Genomic DNA, 21,075 nt, shown 5'->3' with positions numbered 1-21,075 from the left:
TGGGTACCGAGATACCGAACCGCGGCCGGAAGGGACGCGGCGGGTCCCAGGGTCATCCAGGCATGGCACAGGACCGCGTCCAGACGGTTCTTGAGTGTCTGCCCCGGTGGAGACTCAGAGCCTCTGGGGCAGCCCGTGCCGGCGCACAGTCACCTTTACAAATTTAACTCGTGTTCACGTGGAACTTCCCGTGCATTAGTTTCTTTCTGCTCGTTTCCTCTTGTGCCATTGCCTGGCATCACCAGGACCTTGCTCCATGCTCCTGGCACCTCTGTTTAGTTATTTATACACATTGATGCGGTCCCTTGTCAGTCGTCTCGTCTCAAGGCTGACGGGGCGCAGTTCCCTCAGCCGTTCCTTGTAAAAGGGATGATTCAGTCCCTTAATTATCTTTGCTGCCCTCCTGTACCTGCTCTAGGAGTTCCATGTCTCCCTTCTGCTGGAGGGATGTCCTTGTGCCCTCCCTGGCGGGAGCAGGAGGGGACTGTCACTTGCCGAGTGACCGGTGCCTTTAAACACGCCACCTCGAGCGCGTGCTCTGTGGGCAGTGCCATTGTGTCACACCCCGAGAGGCAGGGCTCGCTCTGCACGGTACCTCTTGGTCGGCAAATTGTCCAGGGCTTCTCCTCTGGTGGTGGCACCTTGAATATCTGCAAACACAGAGTACAGCTGTCCCCTCCAGATACTGCACACAGCCCAGGTAAGACAGTGACATCTCAACTGTGCCCTTGGGATAGGGTGACAGTCCGGCCCGCATGGGCTGGGTTAGCTTTGGACCTCATTCATGCATGTACTGGTGTTCATGTTAAACTACTACAGCTGCCAGTGGTGGCAGTCCTGGCACTCATAGTTTTATTTGTCTCTTACTTGCAATGGGAAGCTGATTAGTCTGAAAAGACCAGATTAATTCTCAGCTGGCTCCTGAGTGATGCCACAGCTGTTACAAATGATATTGCCTGAACGGCAGTAATTCCCAATTGGGACTTCCTTTTTCCTGAGGGAATGACTTGATATCTTGTTCCCTTTGGATTTGGTATCCATTAGGTATCCATTAAACAAATAGCCTGCTTTTCACTTGCCATAGGCCCAGTGTGTGTCTGTATTGCTTCTCTTGTTCTGCTCTCTTCATCCACCAGCAAGTCTGTAATTCCAGCTTTAGTTTTCCCTATTTTCAGTTAGAGGGATTTTGCTTTAGCTGCAGCCAGTCCCTCCAGTCCAGATCTCAATGACTTGAAGATCTTTTCATGTGAAGAAAGGATATATCAAAGCTGATATACCCATTCTGGATGGTGGTTTCCTTGCCTTTATCTGCAGTCTCATTGTCTGCCCACCATTCTACTGTTCTGGCATCTACTCTCATCCTGTGCTGGAAACTTCCTCCATGGGTCTCAGGGTAGCTTCTGTTTGTCAGGAGAAGACATTCTGTGCTCTTTTGATCTTATTGGTCACCTTTATTTGCACACCCTAAATCTTCTTGCTTCTCTTACACTGAGAATACTAAAATTCATTCCATGCTTTCAGTTCAAGTTTTATGTTTCTTACATGTGTCTCCCTTAAAACAGTGTTTTCCCTGCCATTACAGTATTCTCTGGCTGCTATGGACAGCAGCTTTAGCCCAGCTGTCAGCCTGGGATGGACATCAGCCTGGCGTGTGTTCTGTGACTGCAAGGCCATGGGCTGGAGAATGCCTCAGGGGCCAGGAGGGGTGTTAGGGATGTGATTTGCAGACCAGAGATCTCCTTCTATTTCACATTAAATCAGGGAGATGTACAAATTGTTGAAATGGGCATTAATATCTCAGGTTGCCTTAAGTCTCTGTTTTCCTGATCCTTGCAGAGATAGAGCATGACTTGCACTATCATTAAGTACCTGAGGAGATGTGAGCAAGCAAGTCTAAGTCTGTGTCAGCAAAGTTTTGAGCTGTGCTGGATTTTAAACTATAGAGGCCCAGCTGCTGTATATGCTTTTATATTGTTCTAGTGAAGAGAACAAATTTGGATTGAAAGCCATGCATGGGAAATGCCTTGGGATCCAGAAGGGGACCCTGAGCTTAGGACCTGTTGAGTATCTGAAATTATTTACAGAATTGCAGAATGTGCTGGGTTGGAAGGGACCCACAAGAATCACTGAATATAACTCCTGGCCTTGCATGGGACCATCCCCAAAAGTCACAAGAGTCATTCCTGAGAGCACTGTCCAAACACTGCTTGAACACTGTCAGGCTTGGTGCTGTGACTGCTTCCTTGGGGAGCCTGTTCCAGGGCCCAGCCACCCTCTGGGTGAAGAACCTGTTCCTAAAATCCTACCTAACCCTCCCCTGACACAAATTCAGGCTATTTCCTCGGGTCTGTCATTTATATTTGGTTACACCGGTTAAAGTACTGGTGAGAAATTGATTTATTTAAATTCCAAAATCATAAGCAATTGATTTAAATCAGTGTTAATAGCACCTATCAGCGTCATTGCATGTAGCACAGTTGATCCCAATTTTGCAAAAGCTCATGAGTGAGCCTTCCAATTTTTGTCCTCCTCAGGAGGAACAAGCCATTTGTGTGGGCTAAATACAGGGTTATATTACATTTGTCATTGATGTGGGATGATGAGACTAAATGTCTAAATACCTTTTTTTTTTTTTTTTGCCTTAATAGTCTTTCTAGGAGGGTTTGCTTCATGTAGTGACATTCTAAATGTTCTCTCTCAAATTAGCAGTAGAGACAATATCATGCAATGGTGTGGTGGTAATATTGCATCAGAGAGGACAGTGTAGGGGACTGACTTTATTTTTCTTGGTTAGTATGTAATATTTTTGATTATTAATTATTGATGTTTAGCTAATCTTCTACATAGTTATTTGTTTATAGTAAATTGAATTAAGATTAGAAACCTAATCAAGCTCCATGAATTTTTTTAGGTATTCTTAAGCAGGTTAAAGATTACATTAAAGAATGCTGCAAGTGCCAGGAAAAGCTAGACCGCTCTAGATCTCTCTCAGATCCTTCTGAAATGCTGGAGGAGTTAGGACTGGATGCAAAATCTCATGAAGACAGTAATGAAACAGATGATGAATTGAGTAACACAGCATCAATCCCAGCAGCATCTCCAAAGCCTGTGAAGAAGAAACCAATAGCAAAGCACGAGCTTGTGTTTGTAAGTACCATTGTTTACATCTGAATGGATTTGCATTTTCTATTACTGCATTCTTGGTCATGGACTTCTTTTCCATTGTTGTGATAATCTTGTAACAATAAGACTATGCTTTTTGCCAAAGACATTGAATGTGTAGAAATGGGATACTGGTGTATATGTCATGAAATTAATTATAGGACATCATTGCTGGGAAATAAAATCACGCTATATATTATGCATATAGAATCTAAGATAAAATTAATGGCAAAATTGCCATTGCTTACAATTGCCATCACATACAAGATTCTTATGGACTCTATGTATTTTCCTTAATAAATGATGCTATACTGATATATAAAATTCTTGTTCATAACTACAGGCTCACATGCACATAAAGACATTTGTATTTCTAAACTTTTTCAGACTGTAGCATAGAAAAATACAGTCAAAGAGCTTTTTGAATGTGTCTTCCCGTTTTTCCAGTCTGTTTTAATTGTGTTTGGAGGGAGAGTGAAACTTAAAGAAAGAAAACAATAGTAAAGATAAGCTCTATATTCTACAGGCTTGAACTAATTGTATGGTTGCAGAAAATAATCCTTTTCTGTGTTTCAATGTGAATGCTTAAAAAGGCACAATCTAAATGTAATGAAGTTCTCAAATGTTGTTTATGACAGGTTGACAGTAAGGGCCTTGTGAAGCAGTCATCTTCCAAACATTGTCTGTCAGTCTTAAACCAACTGAATCAGCAGAGGCTTTCCAATCAGTTCTGTGATGTGACTTTGCTGATTGAAGGAGAGGAGTACAAAGCTCACAAATCTGTCTTGGCAGCCAACAGCGAGTACTTCCGAGAGCTCTTCATTGAAAAGGGAGCTGTCACTAGTCATGAAGCTGTAGTGGATCTGTCAGGTGAATTGCTGTGGGTTTCAAAGCTAGAAATCTTAATATCCTAAGGTGTACAGTATTTAATTCAGTCTTTCTTGAGTGTTGAAGACAACCACATTTTTATCTTGCTTTTTTCTCTGTTTTAATCTAAAAGTATTTTGTGTGGATCATAATGCAAAAGTGATCACTCTGATTTTTGCCTAATATGATTTTCCATGGACTGTGGTATTTAATCTTAAAATTTCTGAGAAGCTTTTGATGGACTTTTACCTTGCTTAGGTGTGTTTCCTCCTTGTATTAGTCACAAACGTTAAAAAGGGAACAAAATCAAATGCTTGAGTACATCAAGCAGGGATGTTGACAAGCTGCTTGGAGAGTTGTTTAGCTTAACAAATGCTATATTGCTTCTTATTTCTGTGAAGCAGAAATATACATGTCTGCTTATTTCCCAAACCTGGTATATGAAAGACAGGAGCCAAAATACATGTTCTAAAAATAGCTTTGTAGTGATGAAGAGTAGTGTACAGAACATATGACTTCTGCATTGCTTGCTCATTCATTAACTGTCTGCATGAATAATAGGCATGCATGAACAATGATTTTCTAACAGGATGGCCCAGAAGGTTCCCCACATTAAATATTTGATTTATTATTTATGCAACTGTGGCAGTTGTACCAAATTCTTATATTTCAGCATTTCTATCTGTATATCCATATTTTTATTGTTTTTAATAGCTACTTCCTTATTTTTCTGCCACATCACTTGTTACTTAAGACCTGAGTACCTTCTGAATGTAGCAGATCCAGAAAGACTTTGGTTCAGTTGATCTCCTCCAAAAGTATTGTGGCTCTCCCAGCATCTTGAAATATTCCTCAAAGAATTTTATTGTGAAGCTCTTTAAGTACTACTTAGTTATTGGAAAAGTTGTCTGAGCTTAGCCACACGTAGAAACTACATGAGGAGGAAGCTGTAGTGTAAATGACAATTAATTGAGTGTCAGTGATGGGCTTGTTATTTCCAAGTGTGTTTTGCTCTAAATTTCAGGCTTAACTGTATCAAAGGTGAACTGTTGTATTCATCATGGGATCTTTTAGGGTAATTTCAGGTCATCATTATTTGCTCTAATATCTTGTTTTATTTCTGGTAGGTTTCTGCAAGTCCAGTTTCCTGCCTTTACTGGAATTTGCTTATACTTCAGAATTAACATTTGACTTCTGTAGCATGGCAGAAGTGGCCATGCTCGCCCGGCATCTCTTCATGTCAGAGGTCCTTGAAATCTGTGAGAATGTGCACAAACAGATGGAAGAGAAACAAATTACAGTGTACCAAAAGGGAGATATTCAAACAGTAGAGTCAACACAAAATCTAGCAGAGCAGGCTGAAGTGCAGGTGCAGCCTGTGGATGGTGTTGAGCAACCTAAACTCATAGCCAGTGAAGTGCCAGTAGCTGTGAATGGAGCTCCTTCCTCTGCTGGGACAGAGGAGGCAGCAGCACCCCAGCCTGACCTCCTGCACCCAGAGCCTCCAGAGGCCACTGCAGGTGATCCTTCCAAGCCTGTGGAACGGTGTGAAACAACTGAAAATTACATCAAGATCCAGCTGGTGGAGAGCATTTCAAACAGCCTCTACAACAGACTCAGCACCGAGCCATCGGCTGTGGAAGCCATGGACACAGAGAGCCAAAGGGAAACTGAGACAGTTCAAAATCAGAGTGATAAAGCACAGGTGGACTCTGCTTCTGAAGACTCCTCAGAGACACTCAAGCAAAAAAGTGACGAGCAGAGTAGCTCCATTTCCCAGCCAGAGAGCCTTGCTTCCGGCCAGGATGATACTTACAAAAGCAAGCTTCGCCAGCGTTCTGTCACTGAGGGGGGATACATCAGGCTGCATAAAGGAATTGAAAAAAAACTGCAGAACAGAAAGACAAATCCTAAATCTGCAGTGCAGCAGGTATTCTGTCTGTCATTAGACCTTGTAGTTACCAGAGTAATTTCTAAGCTGTGACAGTTGGGCAAAAAAAATCCCAAAGGTATTGACTTGACATCAGTATTCCTCCATACTGAAGGTCCTTAGAATGCTTGCAGTTTTTAAATCCAGCTCCTTGACAGATGAAGTACACAGACCTACGGAAAAAAGAAATTAGTTTGGATGATTGCTCAGGATTGGGCTCAGGAGTAGGTTTCTGCTTTCCTAACTTGTATTGTAGCCTTTAGTGTTTTGTGCATCCCTTAACTCCCCCTCTGGCATGGGATGTCGTATAAGCTTTGGGAAGGAGACACTCTCCTGAGTTCCCAATTTTGATGCTGGGAGAATAACGGGAAAGAGATTGCAGGAAAAATGCTTCTGGTTTAAATTACAGTACTTGCACCTGGCACGGAGATATAGGGGATGAGGTGTGCTTTGTAGGAATTAATTCTTTTCCTAGCTCTTACTAATCATGTACTGGATAAAATTATTTTTTTGGCTTCACAATTTAGCCAAGTTTGCATAAGTTTTCAGAGCAACAGGAAAATTTTTAAAAACACATTAAAAAGTTGAGTTTCAGTTTGGTTTTCAGAGGCATGGAAGGGCTGGCATGTTTTCAAAAACTGCTAGATACCTCATTTGTTGAGTATCAGAATAATAAGTCATGCAAGACTCCATTTTCTTAATGTGGGAAGAGCTGAATCTTTATTCACGTAACTTATTTTATACAGTTTTCATAGACCTTGTGTTTGATTCCCGTTGGTTAGTAGTTTTCTTGCCACCTAATTTATTGGTTACTAAATAGTATTTTACTTGTCTATCAAATCTCTATTCTTGGATTGTTTACATACTTTTTCTGCTGATTCTCATTGGACAAATCCCTTGCTATTGTAGGTGCATTTGTTTTTCACCCTCAGAGTAGATTGTTATGTTAACAAATGTCTCATTCTCAAAATGGCTTCATATGGGAACTTGCAAACTGCTTGATAGCTGCACTTAGAGGTGACAAGGCAGCTTTGGTAATTTTGCAAAGTGAGGCCTTGGTTTCATAAGGCCTTTCTTTTATAATTCTTCTACCTGTCTACAACAGTTGGGAGAACAGGATGAAGAAATTGGGATGCCTGTACTTCCTTCCCTTGCCTTATTCTTAGGAACCCAAAGGGGACACACCTGACACAGGACATTTCAACCTGATCACTTAGAATTTGATTTCTAAAAAATTTGGCAGCAAGTTTCTACAAGGGAAGATGAGATTTATCAGTTCCAGCTAGCACTGCCAATACCACCTAAAAAAACCCCATATGCCTTATTCCTAGATAAAAATCTCTAGGAAAGCTGGAATGCTCTCAGCTTCATAGAAATCCTGACTGGCAGTACTCTGTGGTTTTTCTGTAACTATCCCATAGCTGTCACTTAGGCAGTCACTCAGGGCTGGAGAGTTCATTGTCCCTGAACTGGTAAGTCACTGTGTGACCATCATCATAGTAAGTTTATGGTTTTAAAAAAGAATGGTTTTTCACTCACTTTGAGATCTGTAGTTTTGTAGTGAACTGAAACAAGGTAACTTTCAAGTAGCTAAGTCAGCTGAGCAAAATTAAGGGGTATTACAGAAAAAGAGAACATCAACTTTTAATACAAACTTTCAGATGAGGTATGAAGTACAATGCAGTAAAATTCATTAATAGGTTCTGTTTTTCCAACTTAGGTTGCCATGAAGCTGGTACAAAGAGGAAAAAAAATGAAACAGCCCAAAAGAGAGACCACGGAAAATAACGAAGTGGAAGCACAGCACAAATGCACTGACTGTGGAATGGTGTTCCAGCGGCGCTATGCACTTATAATGCACACACTGAAACACGAAAGATCTAAAGAATATAAATGCCCAGTAAGTTGAGGGGTTGGGTTTGGTTTTTTTTCTGTGTAAATCTTTCTCCTTATGAAAATTAATTCTGTAATTATATTAGTAATTATATTTGTTGCCTTTTTTGGTATATATATTTATTTTAGTTACCAATTTCAGAGTTGGATATAGCCTTGATCTGGATGGGGTGAGGTAGAATGGAGTGCAGCCACATGGCCTGACCATAGTTTGTGACTTACTGCTCAGGACAGTGCTAGCATGAGATTTGCTTTTAACCCTGCCAGTAAATTTGTGTCTAGTCTAGACTGGAAGTTAATCTCACTGGGTAGTGATCAGTGGTTCTGTCAGTGGCCATAAAATAAAAATTTACAACTATTCATTAACCTCAGGAGTTGGATTATGGATTTAACTCATCGTATTACTGTACTTAAAACATTTGATTACTTCTGTTTGTTTTTTTTAATAATTCTGAGTGTTACATGCAAAGTGCCGTTGTAATATTTTCTGTCCCAGCTGTGTAAGAAGGAATTCCAGTACGGCGCCTCCCTGCGGGCACACCTGGTGCGGCACACGCGGAAGACGGAAGCCAGCGCTGCAGCCGGGGGTGCCGAGGGGACCGGCGTGACCTCGGTGAAAGGGAGGACCAAACGGGAATTCGTGTGTGACATCTGTGGGAGAACTCTGCCCAAGCTCTATTCCCTCAGAATACATATGCTTAAACATACAGGTGTCAAACCCCATGCATGCAAGGTAAAGTCCTTTTGCTCTCTAATCGGATTTGTAATGTTCTCTATTACCAATATTTTGGTATTGATGCTCTGCCTAAAGTTTATGTTAATCTTGGTCATTTCAATAGGGAAAACTAGTGTAACGTTCATGATGAAATTGCTTGCAGTCCAAGAGTGAGAAAACTAGAATGAATATGAGTTGTGCAAGTTCATATTCTTGTGTCTAGAAGAATATCTTCCTTCGATTATTCCTTTTTTTTTTAATAGACCAGTTCTGTCACTGGTGCAAAATCACAGGCTTGGCCATCCTAGTTCCCAAGAAATACAGGAGGTTTTGTTCTGTTTGAAGTTAAACACCTATTACATAATTAGTTTTATTTGTCCACCACGTGTGGATTTTTTTAGGTTTGTGGAAAGACCTTTACGTATAAGCATGGATTGAAAATGCACTTAGCTCTCCATGAAGTACAGAAACAGTTCAAGTGTGACTTGTGTGAAAAGTCGTTTGTCACAAAAAGAAGTCTTCAGGAGCACATGAGCATTCATACAGGTAAGTGATGAGAGGGGGAATCCTTTTCCTTTGCTTGGATATTTTATGCTGCTGAACTTAAATGTTGTTCTTCAGTGTCAAGAGAAACTGTTTAAAAATAAATGGTAGTTTGTTCTTTTTCTTCTGGTCAGGCAGCTGAGATAGAGGTAAGTAGTTGTTTTCTGGGGCTAAACCATAGTTTAGTGTTATTATGCAAATGTTCTATACAAGAATGGGGAATTGTGGTTCATCTGTCCTGTGGTTTTATGTACGTATTTAATGACTGTATCGTGTCAATTCAACAAGAAATAGGCAATAGGCTGGAATGTTCTAATGCACTTCATCTCCCAGCCTGTCCTTTTACAGGAAAACATGCTAAGTTAAATCTCTCAGAATCTCCATATATGTTTTACAAGGTGTTCTGTACTAATACTGACATTTTGTAAAGCCTAGTGTCTTCAAAGATCTTAGCATGTGAAAGATGGCAATATAATAATTCAATACAAGCAGAGTTTTAAAATTGTAATTTGTAAAGGTTGTCTGTGTTTCTGGTTTTCTGGGCTGAGCAGAATCAAGAGAGATACTCAGGATAATTTGTTCTTGAAATTAAGGAATTTGTATTGGTAGTCATCACTCCTGTGTTGATGAAATAGAGAAATAGAGCAAAAACTTTTATTTTAAGGTGTTTTTCCACAAATGCAAGATACCAGCAGTAGTCCATAAGCAATACTGTGTTTCTGAAGAAGTTGCATAATACATAAGCACAGGCACTTGTGGTTTTTTTCACACAAAAAGGCAGGTTTTTAGGCTGCTCAGTTTTCCTCGCTAAATCATAGTTGCAGCAATGTACCTGTGTTTAAAAACATGAAATAAACTAATTTAGAGTTGCTACTCCCCCCTTGTCCATTATTACATTGACACATACAAAACACATTTAAAAATTCCATCAGTGTGTAATTAAACAAACTTCACTTTGTAGTACTGCTCTGATTTCTTAAGGTAAGTTATATACGAATTAAAAACCTGTCTCATAAACCACTCCAGAGAAATGGAGGCATGGCTTGGTAACGTGTTTTGTTTTGTTTTTGCTAGGAGAATCCAAATATCTTTGCTCCATCTGCGGAAAATCTTTCCACAGGGCATCAGGACTCAGTAAACACATAAAGAAACATCAGCCAAAGCCTGAAGTTCGTGGATATCAGTGTACTCAGTAAGTCAGGTGATGGGTGGTTTTGGTGGGCTTTTTCTTGGTATTAATGATCCCAGTCATTTTCAAGATTAAAAGCTCCTTGTTGCAGGATAAAACTGTTCCACTGGCCTGGGATGGGACTTGGAAAGTGTGAGAATAAAAATGCATTTTTGTGAATACATGTGCTGGAGAGCAAAGGCTTGGTTTTAAGCTGTTACCTAGCCCTAGTTTCTTGCAGCTCTTCTCTAATGACTTTGCACTGTAATTGGTGCTACAATCAGTAGCTGTGTGGGTATACAGCTTTTTTGTAGGACAGATAAAAGAGTGTAAGGTTGTAAGAGGCCAAGGGCCTTCAGCCTGGTTTTGCCCTCTTGTAGTGTGATAGTGGATTTCAGCTGGATTTGAAGCTGCAGAGTCTGCAATGTCCAGCACTTGTGTTCAATGTTTGCTGAAACGTGGCTGTTTAGGAACATTGCAAACTGAGACTCACTGACTGTTGCAGTTCTCTTGATTATAAAACATATATGACCACTTAAATACTGCAATAAGTGACATTTGTTTTTATTCTTAATGGCATTTATTACTATTTACATGACAGCACTGTGGACTTTAGCAAAGCAGAAACTGTAACTGGAAAGTGTGATCTTAGTGCATTAGCAAAACATGGATACTACTTCCATGACCAAGCAGACTATAGGGAACCTTTCAAGTGCCCTGCAGAAGGACAAATATTGTTTAATTTTGGAACTCACAATGAGGTGTCTGGGAAGCTCTGTCAGATATTAAGAGGAGTGGTACAATTTATATGATTGCCTGTAGCAACTCAAGGTTTTAAAGAAAGTAATAATCTAAAGAAATTGTTTAAATTATCTCAGTGCTGCTGCATACTAGCAAAAATAATATTTTCTAAATTACGAAAACTTACTTCAGTTCTGCCAACAGTGTTTTTATTTAGTGATTTTTTAATACTAAAAGCATTAATTCTAAAAATAAAAAGAACAGAGCTAATAGGGTGCACAGACACTGTTTCATGAAATATACTATGGAAGGGAGTTTTAGTTTTGAAGGTGACATATATTTATAAAACAAATTTTTTTTACTCAAAGGCAGTAGGGCCATGGATGCAAGAGGTCACCTTGACAGAGAAGATATTTTGACTCCCCAGCTTCTTCAAAACAGACACAGTCCTTGCTGCTTCTCCAGCAAATGTCTCTGCTAAGGATATAATACATGTTGTCACTGGTGGTTTAGAGAGCTTCACTAAGCAATAACCAGACTTCAGTTTTTAGTTTGGTGGCTTGGGATGGAAACCTCCCTGTCAGGCTTCAGTCTGAACTTCTGGCCCAGTTGAGCAAAGCTGACCATGAATTATTTTCCCAAAATGTTCCTGGAAGTTTTGCAGTGAAGTATGTGTTTGATTAAACTGCAGTAATGCATGACAGTGTATGGTGGTTGCTTGAGTTTTTTACTTCTCGAATGGCTTTTCCACATACATAGTCCTTGGGGAAAGAGCACCAAGTGCCAACCCCATTCAAGCCCCTGAGGGGTCTTTCTGGTGCTATTTTATATGAATGTGCAAACTGAGGATCCCTGAGAGCCCCATTTGAACTGGAGTGGTGAGACTTTCCCGCCTAGGAGGAGGAGGAGGTTGGTACTGTGGCTCAAGGATTGTTACTTCTTTTTTTTTCCCCTCCCTCAAAAGCAAAGTCAACTTTTTTTCTCTCCAGAATGCCCATTATTCAGGCAATGTAATATCAAATGTTTTTTTGCTGTATGGAAGCTTTTCTCATTTTCACATTCCCTCATTCCAGTGGTTGATCCTGTAGACGTTGAATCACCCACCTTTGCTTGCTGGCATTGCTCTGCCTCTGTCCTTTCTTAAGTCATGCAGCTGTTTGTTGTTACATGAGGAAGAGACAGAGATGAGCAGCAGAATTTCTTTCAAAGGGAGAAATCATGTTTTTGATTAGACCAAATTCTGTAGCCTTCATACCAAGAGGAGCTGTATAGTCCAACTATGGCAAAGCATAAGTGAAGGAAAACCATAAGTTAGCCTGCGTTAAGATGTGTACAAGCAGCAAGCTAAAGAATGAGTATTGATACTTTCAGATGCTTTCTTGCAGGATTATGAATTTGGGGGTTTTTATTTTCTAAAAAAACCCTACATTTGAGCATTAAAAACAACTATTTCCAGTTATCTTTGTGTCAGTCCTCTTTGGTTAAGGAAAGAAGCAGCTGTTACTGTCCTCATATGTTCATATGGTATATTACAAATTTCTGATGTCTCCCAGTTGGTTTGCCTTTGAATATTCACCATTAAAACTGCAGAAAGAATATTGTGGGATTGTGTTTTAAATAAATACTGATGATACAGTAGGTGTTCTCAATCTTGAGTTGCTATTAAAGAAGAGGGTTCCAGTGCCTTTGAAATCAATGCCTTTCTTGTATGGGATGCTAAAACATTTGCTGTTACAGGTGTGACAAGAGTTTCTATGAAGCTCGGGACCTTCGGCAGCATATGAATAAACATTTAGGTGTGAAACCATTTCAGTGTCAGTTCTGTGGAAAATGTTACAGCTGGAAGAAAGACTGGTATTCTCATGTAAAGTCTCATTCTGTCACAGACCCTTATAGGTAAGAGGAAATTAATTTAACAACTGAAAGGTGCTAATCAAAGTGAGGCTATGGAGATACAAGGCACTGCCCAGTCCACTTAAGTACCAATGGATTGATGGTGACTGGGGCTTGAGTGCCTGAGGATGAATGGGTGGCTTTACATAGCATGGGTTGGCTGCTAAGCTGGGACATGGTGCTGGAACTAAGACATGAAGTCATAAGAGGATAAATACAATCAGTGAAGTTAGAAACTTGTGTGATCTCACGTCTCTAGAAATGTAAGTGGAAGCTTTGTGGCTGTGAATAAGAGGAAAGGTAGTTCAGTCCAACAATATTACTTCTAATTATGGAACTACTTACCATATAAGACAGTATTGCCCTTAAAGTTTGCCTACTGTAAATAAAGTGCATTTTGGGTTAAAACACAGGTGTACAATAATGGTTTTAACAGATTTTTCACATTAACACATTTTAGGTGTAATGTATGTGGAAAAGAATTTTATGAGAAAGCTTTGTACAGAAGACATGTAAAGAAAGCCACACATGGTAAAAAAGGAAGAGCAAAACAAAATCTGGAACGAGTTTGCGAGCACTGTGGAAGAAAATTCACACAGCTCCGGGAATATAGGAGACACATGAACAATCATGAAGGTATGTAGAACACAAATAGTCATTACATCTCTCAAGCCCTAAAAACACAATGTGTAAGGGGGTAATAGTTTCTTTGAGTCTGTGTATCCTGTCTGGCAAAACATGGAAGAGTTTTTACAGATTCTCCAGTTCTATGTGAATCCTGGTTTGGTAACTTGCTGTCAGTGATTCCCAGAAATTGCTGGGGTCTTTCTAAAGCTCCAGTCACACACAGGGACTATGCCAATTTGTCCTCTGTACCTGAATAGAAGAGGAACATTTTTAGAAGTGAATAAGAGGGGTAAATCTGGCAAAGAATTTGATGCACTAAAACATTCTCCATTTTCAAAGGCACACACAGTTAACAAAGTACTCTTCAGATAGGAGAATGATTGGCCTAAATATAGAAACAAAAAAAAGACCAATGTTGGAAATTTATCAACTTCCTAATTTATGACAAGTGATAAATTGTATGATGTTTGGAGAAAATATGAAACTTTTTTTTTTGTTAAAGAATTATGGGCATTTTTACTTTAGATGTAAAATATGAAATTGATTTTTGACTATTTGGTTCTTTCAGCCATGTTGGGAATCTATATTCTCCTGTCATACTGCAAAACCTACTTTTTTTTGAAGCATGTCTCCTTTTTAAGAGCTCTTAAGAGTAAATCTGACAGCTGTCTAACTATTGAAATAGAGATTTTGCGTTTGTTTCTAAACAGAGGAAGTGTCCTGTAGTAGGTACCTAGCCTAAATTTACAGTAGCTGTCACAGAGGAAAAGCCAGTAGTGAGATGGTGTTTGTCACCACCACAGAACTCAGATGTTATGAAGGAAAATAAGATCATACAAACATCAGATGCTGTATTTGAACATATGCAGTGAAGAGCAGGGTAAAGCTGTAGGTGTACAGAAGGATTGACAGAAGCAAAGGATGACTAGAAAAGAAAGTGACAAATTCTGTGAAGTAAAAACACGGCTTCAGAAAGGCATCAAAATTATCAGAATTCCATTAAGCATTGTGCACTTAAAGTAAGGAAGAAACTGCATTAAAAGGAATCTTGAAAAGTTTTTTAAAGTAAAGTGTTGGATTGGACTGGGCACTTGTGAAGAATCTTAACTACTGAAAGCATTATGCTTGCATTACATGGTTACACAGAAATGGTGCACAGGATCTCTTTCTTACATGGCAAACATCACAGTATTGTGTGGGATCTCTTTCTTACATGGCAAACATCACAATATTGCTGTGGGATCTCTTTCTTACATGGCGAACATCACAGTATTGTGTGGGATCTCTTTCTTACATGGCAAACATCACAATATTGCTGTGGGATCTCTTTCTTACATGGCGAACATCACAGTATTGTGTGGGATCTCTTTCTTACATGGCAAACATCACAGCATTGCTGTGTTCTCCACCCTGCTGTTCTCCCTGTGGCTGCTGCTCCTGCTGCTGGCCAGTGCTGTGACCTTTGCTTGCTCTGCCCTGCAGGTGTGAAGCCCTTCGAGTGCCTGACGTGCGGCGTGGCGTGGGCGGACGCGCGCTCCCTGAAGCGCCACGTGCGCACGCACACGGGCGAGCGGCCCTACGTGTGCCCCGTGTGCAACGAGGCCTACATCGACGCGCGCACCCTGCGCAAGCACATGACCAAGCTCCACAGGGACTACATCCCCTGCAAAATCATGCTGGAAAAAGACACCCTGCAGTTTCACAACCAGGGGACGCAGGTGGAACACGCCGTCAGCATTTTAGCCTCAGACATACAGGAGCAAGAAACCGAGATCAGCTTTGGCGCTGGCGAGGGCGAGACTGTGGTGGTGACAGGAGAGACGCTGGAAGCCATCGAAGCGGTTGCAGCTACTGAGGAGTGCACGTCAGTCTCCACCCTTTCTGACCAAAGCATCATGCAGGTGGTAAATTATGTACTGGCACAACAGCAAGGACAGAAAATGGCTGAAGTGACGCAGGCCATTGAAACTGTCGAAGTAGAAGTGGCCCATGTAACAACAACAGAGTCGATTTAGTGTATGAGAGAGCAAGAAGGGTGAGGTTGTGTATCTGTGAGAGCCAAGTGTAAAATGGGCTATCTGAGGCTTTCAGTGATGCCTGTTTTCAAATGGTCTTGTATTGTATTGAAAGGAGGAGCCCTGCTAATTCCCAAGTAGGACACATGACAGTATCAGGGTAGGGAAATATGAAAATCTTAGGATGGGGTAAAAATTAAATGGTCTCAAAATCCTCAGTACTGAATGTTGTGATGACAGAATACTGCACCATGCATTAGATGGAAAAAGTACCAATATTCCAGTGTGGGCCAAGGCTTTGAAAGCTAAGATTTCTATACTGGCTGTAACTTTAAACAAAACAAAAAGGTTAAAATTATGTTTTTGTGTCATGAAGTATCATACTGTAACTTTGAAAAATGAAAAAGAAAAACATACAAAAAGGCTGCACTAAAAACTAGAAATGCACAGCTATTGGTAGTTTTTTTGTTTGTTTTGATGTGCATTTCATCAAGTTTGTGAGCAAATTTCCTGTATTGAATGCTGTCTGTTTACTCTCAAGACAAGGGAGGTGGTAGAATGCTTTGTGTAGGCTTGTGCTTCATGTGGCATACAGAAAAACTGAAGCTTTTTTCTCTGGGCAAATGCACCATTGGTAGGTAGTGAATCCCAGTTCTGAAGAACTTACTTAAATTCCAGGCATGTGGGTGGCTGGTCCAAGGTTCAGCAAAATGCTGTAAAATGTTTTATAGATAATGGGCAAGTAGATGGTTGTGATCTGGTTCTCCAAGATGGTTGTGAATTGAAGTTGACCAGAGGACAGCCCACCCCAGGGAGGCTACTTAGAGAAGTAAACTCCTTTGCTTTGTGAGGGAGGAGTTTGCACTGCAGCCTCTGTGCACAGCCACATTTAGCTCCATGTTTGTTTGGAAGCTATTGCCAGCACTGATGTGTGAACCCAACGCAGGCAGCCTCATGAGGGATGCTTCTGTTTTTGCTTTACATTTGATGAAGAAACTGTCAAAGGAAAAAGGTCTAATGGCACAGTTTTTCAGGAACTAAGGAAGTCCAGGTGGTTATGGACTGATGTTGTCTTGTATTGTATTGAAAGGAGGAGCCCTGCTAATTCCCAAGTAGGACACCTGACAGTATCACGGGAGGGAAATATGAAAATCTTAGGATGGGGTAAAAATTAAATGGTCTCAAAATTACCAGAATCTCTAGAAGACCTTATTACTGCTGCTTTAAGAGAAATACTTCTAGGACCAGTTGATACCTGGTAAATCCTTACTGGGTGTTCCTGCAAGTAAGTGTCAGTGACAGCTGGGCTTGGCCCAGGTTTCTGTGTCCCTGGTTCGATAAAACGAACAGGGCACACCTTAATCTGTACAAGTGTAGGTTCCTTTGTCGCTGCGTGGCTTTTTTAAGCAAGCAGCACGTCTGCCAAGGAAGCTGAAAGTCCTTTGCATGTGAGCATTCAGAGCTGTAGTCTTTAAATTCTTCTCAGTCTGTAGTGGTATCACATTTCCTAACCTGGACAGCAGTAAGATACCTGAGCAGCCATAAACTTGTAATATTGCAGGGTAAATTTCATAAATAAAGTGACGTGCATATAATTCTGCTACCTGTGAAACAGATCCGCTGAACAAAATTTCAGCAAACCCTGTGGCAAAGTAACCACCTCATTTGAATTAGTATTTCTACTTTTCATCTTATTTAACTATGTGGATATCTGTCTACTAAGCTACAGAATGGACTGTTCTTTTTATACTTTGCAATTCTGTAGATAAGCAGTTGTTGAAAATTTTTTATGTTTGAGTCTTGGATCCAAATTAATTTGTAGATGCCTATTTCAAAAATTTCAGAGAAATAATGTAGTTATTTATATATCCTGCACCCCTTTACAATTGTATTATTTTCTAATTACCAAATGGAGTAAAACTAAAATGAATATTAAAAAAAAATTACTGCTAGCTGTAACTTGAATTTTTGTATGGTAAAGAATCTGGAGATAGCCATCCTGCTTAAAATTAAAATACTGCCATTATGATGGAAAAATATTTAAAAGCACTAGATAAACTTGAAAACTTATTTCAATATTTGTATCCTAAAAATAATTATGTATTGCTAAAGTGAAGAAGTGTTCAAGGAAAAATAGCTGTAAATAGTGCTAGAACATTATTTGTATATTTAGTGTGTTACCTTGCAAAAAAGAATATTACCAGCACCTTAGTTTAATCTTTGGTGCATTTATTTATTTGCCCAACCTATGGAAGAAGCAAAAGTCAATCTGAGTTTTGGAGCTTTCTTATCCACTGTCAAAATACTTTTACTGACTCAATGATCTGCTGTTTTAAAACAACCACCAACCAAACTAGTAACAGAAGGTTGTTTTCTAAGCGAGAATCAGCCAGGAATGTCAAAGCTGAATGTTGTGGCACCCCTTTCTTAACATGCTGTGCCTTACCTTTTCAGAACGGTGTGAGGTAAGTAAGGAGTGTCACTCTTGGCTTTGCGGTTCCCATCTGTGTGGGGTTGCCTTATGTTTTTCTTTGGACTTCAGCACTTAAGACATTCACTACCCTACTGCAAAAGTCAGACTGCAAATATGCAGTTGGTATTTGATTTTTTTTTTAAATAAAGTTAATGAGAAGTGTCTATTCATTAAGTATTCCAAGTGAATTCCTGTACATAATGAATCAGATTTGTACATTCTGCTGTTTTTATTTAGTGTTAAATGTATAAAGTTATGGTTATTTCTGTCATCAAATAAACTGAGCTCTGCCATGAATTGCTCTTTCAAGAAACTTTATTTTACTCTGGGGAAAGAAGGTGTTGCAGATTCCTCTGCAGTGTTTCACTTTCCATATACAGACAGATTCTGGCCTGGATAGTTCAAAACCTGCTTTTTAATTCTTGCTTAAGGCCCAAAGAGTTACATTGTATGGGGAAAGGAAAAACACTGCCCTCCTGATTTGTCAGAACATGGCTGTACAAGAGCACAGTGCTGATGAAACACTGTGGATATTGACACTGAAATTGCTTTGGCTGCAAGTCCTCGGGTGGATGAGGTATCTGCTCAGCCCCTGGTACCCAGCTGTAACCACTCTGGTTTCTTTCAGACAGTATTTCTGTTGACTTGGGTGTACAACACTGCATCCCAAAGCAGGCACCAGCAAGCACTTCCATCTTGGCTCTGCCCTGGGATGGGTATTTGAGAAGGGATTGTGGTGGGGAGGTTGCCCTCCAGTGGCACTCTCCTGGCTGAGGGATGAGCTGTACCGCTGCCTCCAGGTCTGGGAGCAGTGTCCCGTGCCTTTTCCTTTTCAGTTACAGGAGCTTCAAGGCAGCACTGATGTTGCAGAAAGCCTGATTATCCTCTGTGGTTCATCCTAAGGGAACGCTAGGAGCTTTTAACTCCTCTGTGAGCCCCTGTGAGTAACCAAGCTAAGTCTATAATTAAAGAAAAGTGGGGGTTTCAAAAGGCTGAGTGCTGAAGGAGTAAGGTAGGCTCTGTGGAACAACTACTGCTCCACAGGGATGCAACTGCAGATGCACAGCAGCCAAGTGATGTGTGGATAATCTTTTGCCCACTTTGTTTCCACAGGAGTTACAATCATGTCATTCCTTGCTGTTGAAGGGAGCACCATGAATTTCTGCAGCACCAGTGTTTAATGCTAACATTCAGGAGCCAGTCTTACAACTGTGGCCAACAGCAAGGTGAAACCCCCCCAGCCTCTCTGGAGCAGCTCTTAACTGAGGCCTACGCTCCTGCAGAAAAAATTCCAGCTGCTGCAGGCAGAGGCCCTGGTCACTGTAGTCAACCTCCAGTGCAGAGCTGTTGGGGAGCACCCTTACAAGTCTCCAGTGACTTAGCAGAAAGGAAGTTTTTTCTTGTTCCCAATGGAAAAGTTCTGTGCTGCAGGCTTTGTCTCTCCTCAGGGGCCAAGTGCCCTGCCTCCCAGCATTGCTGAGTTAAGTGGTGCTTTTAGATGTGGGGTAGTGCAAGCTCTTCTTGTCATGGCTTTAAATTTCACATGTGAGCAGGATTGTCACACAAGCACCCGAGTAACAGAACTAAAGCCTCCCTTTAGGCCCTTCTTTCAGTTACCTGTTCCGTGCCTGCAGCTGTAGAGATGGCAGCTGCTGTCAGTGGGGACACTTCTGTCACCAAAGCACTGCTGTGATTCTGTAACATCAGCCAACACCTTACATGCAAAAACCGTCTTTACAAATTAGGGGATGCTGGGGGAGAAAAGGAGAGATAATCATATTTTTATTATAACTTGCATTAACTTTAGATTAATAACTTGTACTCCCAGGAAAACATCAATATGGGCTCATGACTTCAAGTTTCAGTGGAGCTCTTCCTACAGAACCACAGAGACTTTCTGCATATCCATCTCATCAGGAAATCCAAATTTAAGAACTGAGCCACATGCCAAGCAGAGGTTTTTCAGACCATGTTCCATGCATCAGGAAGTCCATGCTCTGATTACCAGCCACTCCTGCCTCCTCCTTACCCAGCCTGAGGGGCAGCTGGTGTTGGAGTGCCCAGACCTCACAAAGCTGCAGAGGTCTGGGCAGTAAATCTTGGGCTCCCACCACTGCAGACTGCTAAATGCAAGTTTGCAAACACAAATGGAACATGCTGTGTCCAGAGTTAAAGTGTAACAAGTTGATGTTCCCAGCTTTTAATTCCATGGATAACTATGCATCTACCCCCAAGCAATGGCTCCACATTATTAGACATGAGCTGCTTTCCTAAGTAAGTACTATATAAGATGCCAGTGTTTCAAAATTAGACAACAGTAGATCTTTTTGTTAATGAAACCAGAAGAAATAAGGGATGTGTTAATAAGATAAAGTAAAATAGCAAACTGTTAATTATCCAATATTTATGGTGTTCTAGTGAGTCATGACAGAGACACTAGACAACAAATGCTGGTGAGTTTAGAACATAACCTTCCCTTTTGTAGCTTAAGAACAGAACTACTCAGCATTCCTCAACTTGTAGTTATATAAGGAATTCAAAAAAACCAAACCTCTTTGCAGAACACCCTTTAAGGCTACCAAATTGACAAAAAGCTTTCTTGAAACCCTGTAGTGTCTTCAAGCAGATTTATCTTATCTAATCTTACAGCAACCTATTCAGAGTTCTAGTGACACCAGTGAATTCCAATAGTTTAAAACCTGTTTGCCTTTTCAGGAAACAGAAGTTGCCATTTTCTCAAAAGCTGACTTTTCCTCCCAAGTCTCTTTGGAAAGCCAGCTTTAGTAAAGCCACTGGCAGCACACGAAGCTCAGCAGAGTCCCGTGAGTTCTGACAAAGGGGTGCTCTACACACCCGGCAGCCGTGGAGATGAAGCTCACCAGGCCCGATGGCAGCTGTGGCTGCTGCCTTGGTGCTCCCAGGAGCACAGCTGCTTTTGCCAAAGCTCAATGAATACCAGGATTGGGTCATCCCCAATAGGGCACAACCTGGGAACTGGCACCCCTCAGGTACCTTAGAGACAGGCTGGGGACTCCTTCCTGCTGACTA

The 21,075-nt window shown here is 40.8% G+C and overlaps 1 protein-coding gene across 1 annotated transcript; it reads left to right on the top strand.

Moving 5' to 3' along the window:
- The first annotated feature begins 447 nt into the window (after positions 1–447).
- ZBTB11 (zinc finger and BTB domain containing 11) lies at positions 448–18,324 on the top strand. Its single transcript, XM_031060805.1, has 11 exons — positions 448–700; positions 2,912–3,147; positions 3,801–4,032; positions 5,157–5,959; positions 7,680–7,859; positions 8,349–8,585; positions 8,969–9,113; positions 10,185–10,302; positions 12,757–12,915; positions 13,373–13,548; positions 15,022–18,324. The coding sequence occupies exons 1-11, from the start codon at positions 448–450 to the stop codon at positions 15,552–15,554; spliced, it is 3,072 nt and encodes a 1,023-aa protein (XP_030916665.1). The 3' UTR covers positions 15,555–18,324.
- The last annotated feature ends 2,751 nt before the right edge of the window (positions 18,325–21,075 follow it).

This window comes from Geospiza fortis, unplaced genomic scaffold, assembly GCF_000277835.1.
Source record: "Geospiza fortis unplaced genomic scaffold, GeoFor_1.0 scaffold131, whole genome shotgun sequence".
Taxonomy (NCBI): Eukaryota; Metazoa; Chordata; class Aves; order Passeriformes; family Thraupidae; genus Geospiza; species Geospiza fortis.
This window is presented reverse-complemented; position numbering and strand designations above follow the sequence as displayed.

What these genes read in the sequence shown, in the direction of transcription:
- ZBTB11 (XM_031060805.1), top strand. Translation starts at nt 448, where the DNA reads ATGTCCTTGTGCCCTCCCTGGCGGGAGCAGGAGGGGACTGTCACTTGC. An exon ending in CTAAAGAATATAAATGCCCA is followed by an intron (nt 7,860 to 8,348) that starts GTAAGTTGAGGG and finishes TTTCTGTCCCAG; the next exon opens with CTGTGTAAGAAGGAATTCCA. An exon ending in TCTGTCACAGACCCTTATAG is followed by an intron (nt 12,916 to 13,372) that starts GTAAGAGGAAAT and finishes AACACATTTTAG; the next exon opens with GTGTAATGTATGTGGAAAAG.